General features: G+C 36.5%; 2 protein-coding genes across 6 annotated transcripts in view; one reads left to right on the top strand and one right to left on the bottom strand.

Moving 5' to 3' along the window:
- The first annotated feature begins 1,630 nt into the window (after nucleotides 1-1,630).
- Nucleotides 1,631-12,879, top strand: SYCP3 (synaptonemal complex protein 3). 3 transcript variants are annotated; one of them, XM_017516629.2, is made up of 8 exons: nucleotides 1,631-1,946; nucleotides 3,371-3,516; nucleotides 4,151-4,217; nucleotides 4,393-4,427; nucleotides 6,469-6,586; nucleotides 7,835-7,934; nucleotides 9,815-9,913; nucleotides 12,273-12,832. In XM_017516629.2, exons 2-8 carry the CDS (start codon nucleotides 3,384-3,386, stop codon nucleotides 12,447-12,449), a joined length of 729 nt encoding a protein of 242 aa, XP_017372118.1. In that variant the 5' UTR covers nucleotides 1,631-1,946; nucleotides 3,371-3,383; the 3' UTR covers nucleotides 12,450-12,832. The 3 variants fall into 3 exon arrangements, with proteins under 3 accessions (XP_017372118.1, XP_037590161.1, XP_017372121.2); XM_037734233.1 differs by lacking the exon at nucleotides 1,631-1,946 and having other exon boundaries at nucleotides 3,172-3,516; nucleotides 12,273-12,377; nucleotides 12,506-12,879; XM_017516632.2 differs by lacking the exon at nucleotides 1,631-1,946 and having other exon boundaries at nucleotides 3,172-3,516.
- CHPT1 (choline phosphotransferase 1) overlaps nucleotides 11,838-13,924 on the bottom strand; it is a 31,426-nt gene continuing 29,339 nt past the window's right edge. The window contains exon 8 of one of the 3 annotated variants that reach the window (XM_017516618.2): nucleotides 11,838-12,585. In XM_017516618.2, coding sequence (XP_017372107.1) covers nucleotides 12,541-12,585 — 45 coding nt within the window. In that variant the 3' untranslated portion in view covers nucleotides 11,838-12,540. The remainder of the gene's footprint in view (nucleotides 12,586-13,924) is intronic. The other 2 variants (XM_017516611.2, XR_001821134.2) reach the window with 2 other exon arrangements.

Genomic DNA, 13,924 nt, shown 5'->3' with positions numbered 1-13,924 from the left:
AAGAAACATGTAACACCCAATTGAAAAACAGGCAAGAAACCCAAATAGATATTTTAAGAAAAAGGAAATGCACATGGCCAATAAGGATTAAAAGAGCTGAATCTTATGAGTGACTGGAGGAATGAATATTCCTCCAAAAGAAATACCATTTTACATCCACTAGAATGGCAAAACTATAAAATCTGATTACACTGAGTGATAATGAATATATGTAACAAAGGGAACTCATCCAGTGGGTGGGAGTATAATTGTAAAACAATTATTTGGTTTAACTGAAAATCACCTAGCAATTTCCCTCCTAGATATTGTGCTCTGTAGAAACTCCAGCAGGTATGCAAGAGATTTGAATATTCACAATAACATTGTTCATATAAGCCTTTTTTCTGGAAACACCCAAGATATCCATGACAAGAAAGTCAATGAATAAACTGTGAAACAGTGTCACCATGGAGTATTAACACAGTAGTGAAAATGAACATTATTATGTGTAATAATACAGATTCCCTCAGCAGCATAATGTTGAGTTTAAAAAAACTGTCAGAATACTCTTATGGGACAATTTTTTGTAATGACAAACGTGAATGAAACTAAGCCATGTTCAACGACACATTTTCATGTGGTAATAAAACTTAGAAAATGAGGGAGGACAAATGATTTACATAAATTTAGGTTAATTTTCTTATATCCCTGAATGGGGAAGGGTGAGGGACCAGGTGGGGATCAGATGGAGGGCCTGCCTGAGGAGATTCAGTGAATGTTGGTAAAGCTTTACTTCATAAATTAGGTGGTATGTTCGTGGTGTTTCATAATTTACATACTATTCTGCAATTTTCTCTTTTTTTTGACAAGGGGTCTCACTCTGTCCCCTCAGGTGATCTGTCTGCCTTGGCCTCCCAAAGTGCTGGTATTACTGGCATGAGCCATGACGCCACCTGGCCCAATTTTTTTTTTTTTTTTTTTTTTTTAATTTGAGACGAAGTTTCACCCTTGTCGCCTAGGCTGGAGTGCAGTGGTGCGATCTCAGCTAAAGCAAGCTCTGCCTCCCAGGTTCAAGGGATTCTCCTGCCTCAGCCTCCCGACTAGCTGGGACTACGGGCACCCAACAACAAACCTAATTTTTTTTTTTTCAGTAGAGACAGGGTTTCACCTTGTTGGTCAGGCTGGTCTTGACCTCCTGACCTCAGGTGATCTCCCTGCTTCAGCCTCCCAAAGTGCTGGGATTACAGGGGTGAGCCATTGCGCCTGGCCTGTTTTTATTATTATTATTTTAAAATAAATATCATTATGTTCTTTCTTAACTTTTGGCGCCCCAAATAAATGAGGAAACTGTTAAAATTTTATTCAACAACCTTTGTTCGATATCTCCTTTGATATTTGAATTTTTACCACTGTATTACCAGTTATATTTAAATTTTTACAAGAGATGTGCAAGACGTGGTCTTGCTTACTTTCAACCTCTGCCTCCCAGGTTCAAGTGATTCTCGGGCCTCAGCTTCCCCAGTAGCTGGGACGACAGGTGCCCGCCACCACGCCCGGCTAATTTTTGTATTTTTAGTAGAGACGGGGTTTCACCATGTTGGCAGGGCTGGTCTCGAACTGCTGACTTCAGGTGATCCACCTACCTTGGCCTCCCAAAGTGCTGGGATTACAGGCGTGAGCCACTGCACCCAGCCGCAATTTTCAAGATTATAAACATTGAAAACTTAAAAACTGGAAGGCACCAGGCCTCAAGTGTATTCGAGCCGGCTGTGGCGGCCAAAACATCACCGGCAAGCGACTTTGGCGCGCAATCGCCTCTTGGGGGTGGAGCCTCGCCCTCCAGTTTACGCCTGCGCGCTGCGTCCAGCCAATCAGCGACGTGTCCAGCTGAGGCGAGACCGCCTTTTCTTCAGCGCGCATCTCAGCTTGCCTCAGAAGCGTCGCGGCTAAGGGGTACTTCGGGTGAGGTGTGCGTGTGGAGGAGTTGTGGGGGAAGCCTGTCAAAGAGACCGGTAACTGGTCCGGCCATTGTGGTGTTTCAGTTGTGAGCAGGGGAGGGGTTTGACCATCGCAGGTGTCCAGGCCAGAGGCTGCCCTTGACCAGTGAGGTAAATCTTACCTCTTGGCGTTGTCTGGGGACTCTGACGACGAAAAGGAGGCCGCGAACCTCACTGAGGGCCTTGAGGGAAGAGGGGCGGGGGGAAAGCAGGCGGGCTGGGCTGGGGCTGGGCCCTGTCCCTACACCCTGGGACCGCCGGCAGCGGGGCCAGGCGGGGCCCTACCTCGGCGCCAGTCTCCCTCCTGCCCGCTCCACACCGAGGGCGCCTTTCGTGGTTCCCGAATACGTTTGTTGTCGAAATCTTTTGCCGACGTTCATTTTCCAAGACTCAAATTGCAGGACGTTTTTCTTGTGTATTTGTCTTGATATTAGGAGCTTATTTCAGGCATCCTCAGGGCGTGTCCCTCCAGCAACCACGGTTTCCCCGTGTGGCTGAGCGGCCTGCCAGAGCTGCCCGGATTTAGCCAGAATCTGGCCAAGTCTCCCGGGCCGCAGGGACCACCTCTCCAGCACAGCGCGCTTGAAGTCGGGGTCGCGGGTGTCGTGCTCTCTCTCTCTCATTCGTTTTTAATTTAATTTTATTTTACTTTATTTGGTTTTTGAGACGGAGTTTCGCTCTGTTGCCAGGTTGGAGTGCAATGGGGCGATCTCAGCTCACTGCCACCTCTGCCGCCTCCGGGGTTCAAGCAGTTCTCCTGCGTCAGCTTCCGGAGTAGCTGGGATTACAGGCTACTGCCACCACGCCCGGCTAATTTTGTATTTTTAGTAGAGATGGGGTTTCTCCATGTTGGTTAGGCTGGTCTCACTCCTGACATCGTGAGCCATCACACCGGCCTTTTTTTTTTTCTCTTTGAGACTTAAGTTTCACTCTTGTTGCCCAGGCATGAGTGCAGTGGCTGGATCATGGCTCACTGCAACCTCTACCTCCCAGGTTCAAGCGATTCTCCTGCCTCAGCCTCCTGACTAGCTGGGACTACACACTGGCACCACCATGCCCGATTAATTTTGTTTTTTGTGTTTTTCAGTAGAGACTGGGTTTCACCATGTTGGCCAGGCTGATCTTGAACTCCTGACCTCAGGTGATCTCCTTGCCTTGGCCTCCCAAACTGCTGGGATTACAGATGTGAGCTACCGCGCCCGGCCTATTTATTTTTTATTTTTTAACAAGTGTCATTATCTTTTGTAATTTTGGGCCCCTCAAATAAATGAGGAAATTAAAAATTTTATTCAACAATTCTTGTTCTTCATCTCCTTTAATATTAAAGTTTACCAGTGTATTAAAATGATGCCTTTGGATTCAGCAAGTTCAAGACATTTGTTTTTTAAAGTCAGGAAGCAGCTAGATATGGTGTCCTCCAGAAAAAAGTATTCCAGGAAATCTGGGAAGCCATCCATGGAAGATCAGTTTACCAGAGCCTATGACTTTGAGACTGAAGATAAGAAAGATCTGAGTGGTTCTGAGGAAGATGCTATTGAAGGTGCAGTACATCTCATGTTGACCAGTGATGTCTTCCAGTTCATTTGCTTTGAACCCATTAAAGACTATCCTACAACTTAAGTTTGTAAAGCAAACTAAGGTGTAGTCTTCCCTCCCCCCGGTATTTGTGGTTTCAGAACCTGCTGACACAGATGGCCACTGTACTTTGCCTTTCTCATTCGATCCTTATACTGCAGTATTGGAATTACAGAAGCTTGTGTGGCAACTCTTGCTTTTGCAGTTATTTCAAAATATTTGACATATAGTATGTGGCTTACGATGACATTAACCCAGGCAGACTTCAAAAATTGTTCCTATAAAATAAACCTAAATCCTGATTTAATTTCTTTTTTTGTTTGTTTAAAGATGGGCTTTCACCATGATGACCAGGCTGGTCTTGAACTCCTGACCTCAGGTGATCCACCCACCTCGGCCTCCCAGAGTGCTAGGATTACAGGCGTGAGCCACCGCACCCGGCCCTGATTTAAATTTCATCTAACCTGCCAAGAATGTTGCATTTGTATGTCTGCTTTGAAGCATAAAAATCCCCAAATGAAGATGTTTCATTAAAATGTACTAACATAGCCTATTCAGTTTCAAAAGGTTTTTTTTTTTTTTTTTAATTGTCAATACAGGGAAGACTACGGTCATTGAGAAACGTAGGAAGAAAAGATCTTCTGCCGGAGTAGTTGAAGATATGGGGTAACATGTTCAAAATAATTTTTGTTTCTTAAATAAAGCACTTCAATAAAAGTTTACTTTGGCTGTCTAACAAGTAATATATGTAAAATATCTGGGATCTGATATTTCATCCAAAACAAGCATGGCATTTGGTGGATCTTTAACTTAATGTTTTTAAAATGTAATTTCTTTACAGGGGTGAAGTACAGAATATGCTGGAAGGAGTTGGAGGTATGTTTAAGGAGATACTTGTATTTAAAGAAAATTGTTTTAAACCATATAATTTGTTTAATAGGAAATGTTAATAATGTACTGTAAGATTGTTATTTAAGCCTTGTTCTCACATAAAGGATTCTGCATAAGCATTTGTGATTTAGCATCACAGATTTTCATACTTAATTTTTTCAATGATGTTAAGAGTAAATGGTGCTTTTATTTTATACATATGTGAATTTAATGGGTTATGGAATCTTAGGACAAAAATGGACAGGAAAGTCTTTACTCTCCTTTGTATTCACAGACTAAGTGATACATATACATGTATACATATATTTGTGTATATGTATCAGTTTTTCATTTTTTCAGTTTAGTTATTTTCTGACTTTTCCTGTGTTCTTTAGGGAGAACAGTATAAATTGAAGCCTCTAAAATAACTTTTTACACTTGATCTTAGCCAAAAGGCCGAGAAGCGATAAAATAACTTTTTACATTAATAATAAACTATATAGTTGGTACTAAAGACAATTTTGCTAGATAGTGAGAGTTTTATAATTGGGTTCAAAAATTCCCAAGTTTTAAATATTAAATTAAAATCAGTATAAATTATATACTGATTTTATAAAAATTTATAAAAATATAAATTAAATATCAGTAATATGAGCTTTGCTAGGGATTAGTTATCTTAAAAAAGCTAATATTTAGCTCCTCTAAATGAATTATTCATACAATCAAATCTTTTTTGAAAGATTTGCTCTATCTGGTGGTGAAAAAGTGCTTTTTTATACGTTTATTATAGATAATACTGAAAGTATAAAATATTTATGTAATAGTACAGCTCCATCATGATTACTGAAAGATACCTATTTATGGTAGATCCATAAGATAAAAGCTTATGTTTAGCAAAGCATTCTTTGAAGTAGTCAACATTTTATGAAATGCAGTTCTTGTGGGTAAAAATGCCCAATAAAGAGCTCCACAAAAGCATTTAAAAGTGATCTTATTCACCTATTTCTCATTGAAAAAATAAAGTGATATTGAGTTAATTTATCTAGAAATTTACTTAAAGATTTTTCTGTCCTTGGTCTTTGTCTCTTTTAGTAAAAAATATATTTAAAAGTATCACTGATGGCCAGGCACAGGTGCTCACACCTGTAATTCTAGCACTTTGGAAGGCCAAGGCAGGGAGTTGAGGCCAGGAGTTCAAGACCAGCTTGGTCAACATAGTGAGACCCCCTCTATATCTTAAATATAAAGATATAATTGATTGTATTAAAAATAGTTTTCTTGTTCTTTAACTTTTATCCTTTATGGATTCTGTTTTTTAATAGAGTACTTTTGCATATTTTCTGTAATGAGTTCTATCAATAATTCATTGAAATGTGTCCTTTGAGTTGGGGCATATTTTATAAATTTAGATAAAATTAGCTTTTTTTTTTTGAGACAGAGTCTCTGTTGCCAGGCTGGAGTGCAGTGGCACAATCTTGGCTCATTGCAACCTCTGCCTCCCAGGTTCAAGCAAGTCTCCTGCCTCAGCCTCTTGAGTAGCTGGGACTACAGATGCATGGCACCACACCCAGCTAATTTTTGTATTTTTAGTAGAGACGGGGTTTCGCCATATTGGCCAGGATGGTCTCGATCTCTTGACCTCGTGATCTGCCCACCTCAGCCTCCCAAAGTGCTGGGATTACAGCAGTGAGCCACCCTGCCTGGCCTAAATTTAGTCTTTATTAACAGTGTTTTCTCATGAGGAAATTAAAGTCTGCTCTTGACACATTGTTTTGTTTATTAGCTCATTTTTACTGTTCCCAAGTTAAATTATCTCCAGTTTGGAAAATCAGAATTTGGGTACTACTGATGAGAGTTTTCTCAGGAAAAAAAAAAAAAAAAAAGTAAGCAAATAATTCTGCATTTTGAAATTATGCTTATTTCTAAATTTAAGTTTAAATGTCTTTCTAATATTGTTGAACCAATCTTACCCATATTTACTTGAATATGTGGGAACAAAATACTTTTTTCAACATTAAATTTTAGTGAATTTTTATTTTCAATCTAGTTGACATTAACAAGGCTCTTCTTGCCAAGAGAAAGAGACTAGAAATGTATACCAAGGCTTCTCTCAAAACTAGCAACCAGAAAATCGAACATGTTTGGAAAACACAACAAGATCAAAGGTAAGGTGGTTGCTTTTTTTTTTTTAAGAGCTACATTTCTTAGTATTTATTGGTATAAATTACTTATGAAAAATATAATTCTAGGCCAGGCACAGTGGCTCATGCCTGTAATCCCAGCACTTTGGGAGGCCAAGGTGGGCAGATCACTTGAGGTCAGGAGTTCAAGACCAGCCTGGCCAACATGGTGAAACCCCATCTCTACTAAAAATGCAAAAATTAACCAGGTGTGCTTGCTTGAACCCAGGAGGCAGAGGTTACAGTGAGCTGAGATCATGCTGGTGCACTCCAGCCTGGGCAACAGAGTGAGACTCTGTCTACAAAAAAAAAAAAAAGAAAAATTCTATTCTAGTTATTGGGGTTTCTAATGAAAATGCATTTGTCTTGATTTTTCTCTAAGTATGATAGTCCTTTAGCCCTATAACCTCACTTCTTCATAGAATTGACATATATTTCCTAAAAAATCTGGAAAGATCACTTTTTTTCCTTTTGGTTAAGAATTGAAGTTATAAAAGTAATTTCTTTCTTTTTTTCTTTTTTTTTTTTTTGAGATGAGGTCTCACTGTGTTGCCCAGGCTGGTCTTAAACTCTTAGGCTCAAGCAATCCTCCCACTTCAGGGCCCCAAAGTGTTGGGATTACAGGCATGAGCCACCACGCCCAGCCTAAAAGTAATTTATATTCATTCTAGGAATACACTAGTTGAATAAAAGGTAAATGTCATAAAAACCATTAGTCTTATGATGGTGAATTATGTTCAACAACGTAGAAAAACACCAGCCTTATACTGTATATAATTTGTATGTTTTAGCTGACTTAACTCTTGTACAAAATCTTTGTTAAGCCAAAACAGGGAAAAAACTAAGAGAAATATTTCTATTTAGAAATCTTATAGGTAAATACAATCATTTTATTTAATCTATTTGTTTTATCAGAACGTATATTCATTAGGAAAAAAAGGAAAAATAAACTGGAGATAAGATAAATTTCTTTTTGAAAATTTATGTATACAATAAAACTTAGTTTTCAAGAGCTAAAGCTTGTGACAGGGCTTTTCTTCTATTAGCTTGTTAGAAAAAAATACTTCTGGAATCGGTGTAAATCATAACTTCACTTCTTGGTTTCCCATCAGAAGACTTAAGCTGCAGATATTTCCTTCTTTTATGTAGTAAAAATGGGTCAACTTGGTTTTGTTTTAAATTCTTTTTATATTGGTATGAAATATAATAATAATTAATTATTATGTTTTACAGGCAGAAACTTAACCAAGAATATTCTCAGCAGTTTCTGACTTTGTTTCAGCAGTGGGATTTAGATATGCAGAAAGCTGAGGAACAAGAAGAAAAAATACTCGTTGGTATCATGATTAGATTTACAATTAATCTGTTATAACCAAGTCTCAAATAGGAATGGAGAACCTAGCCTTTTACTATGACCAGTGGAACTGAGCCAGGTTTCATTAACCATTGTTGGCCATGTGTTTTAGTCTTGCTGAACTGTAAACCACGGAAGTAGAGGCACATACCATAACTCATAAAAGTCATTGGTCTTTGCTTCTTATATTGGTTGGGATTCTTGCATTTCCAAGTGACAGAAATTTGTCAGCGTACAAAAGAAGGATTATAGGTTTATATAAAAGAAGTTGGGACAGTTTAGCTTCAGGCACAGGTGGATGGGAACAGGGAAGGGGTTGCTCATGTAGTGTCATCTGGGTTCTGTCATCAGTTTTCAGTAAGGTGTCTCGATGTAGTAAGCAAGATAGTTTTTACAGTCCTAGGCTTATTACAAGTTTAGTAACCCCAGTGGACTGAGAAAATCTTTCTCAATACCTCTGGCAGAAAATTCCTCTGGAAAAATATGACTGACGTAATTTGAATCATTTGCCTATTGAACCAGTCATTGTATAGTTAGCGCTCTGTATGTGTAGGTTCCATATCTGTGTATTCAACCAATTGTAGATGAAAAATATTTGGAAGAGGCCAGGTGTGGTGGCTCATGCCTGTAATCCCAGCACTTTGGGAGGCCGAGGTGGGTGGATCACCTGAGGTTGGGAGTTCGAGACTAGGCTGACCAATATGCTGAAACCCTGTCTCTACGAAAAACAAAAATTAGCCAGCTGTGGTGGTGCATGCCTGTAATCCCAGTTAGGAGGCTGAGGTGGGAGAATAGCTTGAACCCGGGAGGCGAAGGTTGCAGTGAGCTGAGTTGGTGCCACTGCACTCCAGCCAGACACTTTCTAAAAAAAAAAAAAGAAGACAATAAAAAATACAAACTGGAAAAGTAATCCAGTGTAACAACTATACAGCATTTTCATTGTGTTAGGTATTATAAGAGATCTAGAAATGATTTAAAGTATGTGGAAGGATGTGTATTGGTTATATGCAAACATGATGCATTTTATATTAGGAACTCAAGCATGTGCAGATTCTGGTCTGAGGGGTTGAGTGTCCTGGAACTGGTTCCCCCAGGATACCAAGGGACATCTGTAGTCAGAACATTGTTGACTTAATGGCCGGATTTGTTACCTGCCAGTAAGGAAACTGGGGTAGGGGTGATAGGAAAGTAGACAGGATGGATTTATGGTACAGATATATTATTGAACTGTAGTACTAAAGAGAGTAAGTTAGAATGGTAAAGAACTAGTGGTTAAATACTAGGACATAGAGAAACAGTATGTATAATGGTTAGATCCTAGATGCCAAAAACAATACTGTTTGGGATCAAATTCTTGTTTGAGCAATTGTAGCTGTGAAGCCATGGACAGATTATGCCTCAGTTAACTCATCTATGAAAGGGGAATGATGAGTATCTATCTCTTAAAAAGTTTACCATTATTAATACTGTGTAGTGGTTAGAGTTATTGGTAATGACAAAATCTGGGGTAGGAGTATGTAAGTCAATGGCTAAAGTAGGGTGGAGGACAAAATCATTGGGAAGCAGGTCAAAGAACTGAGAGACCATTATTATTGGAAGGATCATCTGTGTGGACATTGAAATCACCAAGAATGTCTTGATTATTGTTAAAATTTCCCTTTCAGCAACTGGTAGGATTAATATATTGTTGCATATCAGTGGTGAACACAAATTATCTAAACATGGTCATAATAGTTGTTAAAATTTTAAAAGCTCTGATTTTTAAAAGTTTCTTTTAAGTTTAATGTAGAATTACTTTTTCTAAATTTAAAACTTTACCCAAATTGTTACTACACAGTTTTTTTCTTTTATATTTGTAGAATATGTTTCGACAGCAACAAAAGATTCTTCAACAATCTAGAATTGTTCAGAGCCAGAGACTGAAAACAATTAGACAGTTATATGAGCAGTTCATAAAGGTTTGTTGTATGTGGCAACACAATACATTGTTATAAAACATATTTATGGATGTAAAAGATAATTATTTCTAAGTTTATGGAAAAATTGTTTTAGATTTTTAACTGCTTTTCCATTTTGAATTCATTGTTTCTGATTTAAGTGATACATATATTTTTACTTTAGGATTCAGATGGTTTTGTTGGGATTGTTCAAGACAGGAAATGGTAAATTGGGAATTTTACTTAGAAATGTACTTATAATGCATAAAATTCATATTTTAGTAACACTTTAGTCATAGTTCTCTGTTTAACTGTAAATAGAGTCTATAGTAATCATTTTTAGGTTGCGTTTTACTTGTTATTGTATCCCCAGCATTTGTTAAATAGAAAGTACCCAAATTATTGAAGTCTCTTGTTTTCAAATGTATTATAGAAGTATTTTATGGCATATTTGCTTTTAGAATTATTACAGGGACCAAAAATGAATTTACATACCAACATAAAATAATCGATATAATATACATCTGAGGATTAAAAGCCTGGATTGATAATTATCTACTGACACATACATATTGGCAAATTGTAGTCTGTAACCCTCTTGTTTGGGCAGAAGTATACTTTTTAGTAACTATTCACAGAAGCTCAATGGAATCTTGCATAAACTTTTTTTCAGTGGTGGTTCCTTTAATACTCTTGTTCAAATACATGTTAAAATGACATTAAAGGAATTGGGACATTCTGAGTAAACTAGTCAAATTGTTTTAAAATAAATATTTCAAAATAATATATATGGCCAAGCACAGTGGCTCACACTTTGGGAGGCCAAGGTGGAAGCATCACTTGAGCCCAGGAATTCAAGGCCAGCCTGAGCAACATGACAAAACCCTATCTCTATTTAAAAACCAAACAAATGAAAAAAATAGCTGGGCATGGTGGCACTCACTTGTAGTCCCAGCTACTTGGGAGGCTAAGGTGGGAGGATTGCTTGAGCCCTTGAGGCAAAGGTTGCAGTGAGCCGAAATCCTACAGCCTGGGCAACAGCAAGACCCTGTCTCAAAAAAAAAAAAAAAAAAAAAAAAAAAAAAAAAAAAAAAAAAAAAAAAAAAAAAAAAATTATACACACACACACACGTTATTTTAAAAAGTATTTCCAAATGGAAAACTTGATGGCTTGCTGTAATGCCAACAAGTATAAAAAAAGTATATTGAACCATTTGGTAATTGGTGCAAAGTTTTGATAAAGTACTAGATAAAGGTTTCTTCTAAATGTTATCACTAAATGTTACTATTTAGGGTAGAAACTATAGTATAACCTTTAATTCCTCCATCTCCTTTCTCTGTTACATCCAGTTATTACTAGGCCCTGTAATTTTTACCTCTGCAGTGGTTCTTTTAATTCCCACTGCTACTACCCTAGTTTAGAACTTCATTATTATTTGCTCGTACCATTAAAATTCTTAACTGATTTCTCTATTCTCCAATCTATCCTTCCTAGATCTGTTATATTATCTTTTAAAACTGTGTCTCTTCCTTCTTGAAAACTGTCAGTAGCCTCCCATTCTAAGTTCAAGATCCCCCTATGACATGACCCTCTTTTTAAGTTTCATTTACTACATTTATCCATTACCCTACCTCTCCATATAATTGCTTTCCTTCAACTCACTTCCATGCTTCTGCCCTTCCCCTAGAATATTTTTAACTCCTTATTCTCTATTGAAATCTTAGTGTTTTGCCAACTGAATTGGAATTAATCACCATTTTCCACTATATAGCCACAAGTTGTGTTTCTATTCCTATTATAAAATTTTTGTTTTGTTCCTATGTTTTTTTCTTGTTATCAGGAAGCAGTCATGTATTATTATTTTTAATTTCTGCACAGCACTTAATATAGCGCCTTTTATATAGTAGGCACTAGATTAACTATTTGTTGAATGAATAATAAAGATGTAAAACATAATTTTTATTTTTTACAACTTGAAAGAGGTAGTACTACAAATTATTTTATTCCCTCTAGTGAATTAATGGCACACTGTTAGTCATAAGTACATTATTACTTGATATTTGGAAAGCTTAATAGCAATGGTGTTTACTGATATGGGACTTCCAGTCTTTTTTATCTTGACCTTAACAGTTCATGAAACCCATTTTGGGCAAAATATACTATATTGTACTTCTCATAATATTTTATTCACGACTGATTTTTTTTTTTTCCTTTATAGTAGGTATTTTGGTATTCATGTGTTAGAATATTTTTTATTTCAAATAAGTAATAAGCATTTGAACATTTTTAAATTACTACTTTTGAAAATTAATTGGACAAGTTTAGAACCTGAGATAAAAAGTGGTTCTTTGTAGCTTAACTAGTCTTTTGTGATTTTAGAGTATGGAAGAGTTGGAGAAGAATCATGATAATCTACTTACTGGTGCACAAAATGAATTTAAAAAAGAAATGGCTATGTTGCAGAAAAAAATTATGATGGAAACTGTAAGTGATCATATTGAAATTGAAAAAATAAGGATTAATATAAGCAATGAAATATTTTATTTGCTGAAATAGGTATAATACTTAACTAAAAATTAAACAAATGTTTAATATCTCCTTCCATGAAACAGCAGCAGCAAGAGATAGCAAGTGTTCGGAAGTCTCTTCAATCCATGTTATTCTGATGACTCTTTGAAGAAAGAACTTGAACCTAAGTAATATGATACAATTATATTAGCTAAGAAGCATATTGTGAGTCTTTAGTAGCTTAATTATAACATCTTTAATAATAAATCTGTTTCATTGTAAGACTTCTCTTTCGGTTAAGTCAAATCTAAACAGTTATGTGAGTTAGCAACTACTCCTAAAGAATATGTCTTGAGTTTTCAGCTCTTTAGTAATGATAGTGAATTTTTCTCTCTTAACACTGTCAATTAAATAAAGACAATTTAATTTTAGGTTTGGCTTCATTGTATTTGTATTAATCTCAAAAGGTAGAAAACGCTTCTATAGAAAATATAGAAGGTTCTATTCTTTAAGGGAAAAAAAATACAAAATCTGTTTTACATGTACATCCTTTTCTATATACTTAAGTTATACAGCAACTTCTAATGACAATAAGCTGCATTTAAATTTGTGTTCTGGAATAAATTGCTAAAATCACCTCTGAACATGAAATCACTAGCAATAGAACAATATACAAGTATCAGTTTTAAGACATGGATTTGTGAATATGTCATTGCCACAAAGACATCAAAATGTCACTTAATTGGGCTTAGTCTGCCGTTAAATTAAGAGCACATCATTAACATATCTAAGTATGGTTCAAGTATACCACATCTGTTTTTATTTATTTTTTGAGATGGAGTCTCACTCTATCATCACCCTGGTTGGAGTGCAGTGGTACAATCTTGGCTCACTGCAACCTCCGCCTCCCAGGTTCAAGCAATTCTCCTGCCTCAGCTTCCCAAGTAGCTGAGACCTCAGGCACTTGCCACCACCCCCGGCTTATTTTTGTATTTTTAGTAGAGACAGGGTTTTGCCTCTCATTTTTGCCGCTATAACCTACTCTTATTTTAGTTACAAGGTTTTCCAATTTTTTTAAAAAAAGGTGTATACAGACAAACTTTTATAACTGTGACAACCTACTTGTACAGGAAGAAATTAGTCTTCCATCATTTATGAATATTTAACATTACTTCCTAAATTTTTGAGCTCTGTAAAGGATTTTCCTTTTAAGCCAAAGTATATATTGGAATGTAAATCATAAGTGCTATTCATCCTTGTAAGAAAATCCTTATTTGGGAAGTTTTACCAATAGTTAGAGGCAAAATAAGTACTCCAGTATTTTCTGTATACTTAATTCACATAAATATATATATTTTTTGCTTTTAAGAAATATCATCTTTTACTGTTTTCTTCAATATGCCTTTTTCTTGCCTAAAACAAATGTAACACATGTTCATTACTCCTTTTTCTGATTACTTCATCATATGGCATATGGTCTACTGAACTATTATATGAAATTAAAAATAGGGTCAGATGGGACT

This window comes from Cebus imitator, unplaced genomic scaffold (genome assembly GCF_001604975.1).
Source record: "Cebus imitator isolate Cc_AM_T3 unplaced genomic scaffold, Cebus_imitator-1.0 Scaffold18, whole genome shotgun sequence".
Lineage (NCBI taxonomy): Eukaryota > Metazoa > Chordata > Mammalia > Primates > Cebidae > Cebus > Cebus imitator.
Note: the sequence above shows the minus strand (reverse complement) of the source record. Positions and strands in the feature narration are given on the sequence as shown.

What these genes read in the sequence shown, in the direction of transcription:
- SYCP3 (XM_017516632.2), top strand. Translation starts at nt 3,321, where the DNA reads ATGATGCCTTTGGATTCAGCAAGTTCAAGACATTTGTTTTTTAAAGTC. An exon ending in AAAACACAACAAGATCAAAG is followed by an intron (nt 6,587 to 7,834) that starts GTAAGGTGGTTG and finishes TATGTTTTACAG; the next exon opens with GCAGAAACTTAACCAAGAAT. An exon ending in AACAAGAAGAAAAAATACTC is followed by an intron (nt 7,935 to 9,814) that starts GTTGGTATCATG and finishes TTATATTTGTAG; the next exon opens with AATATGTTTCGACAGCAACA.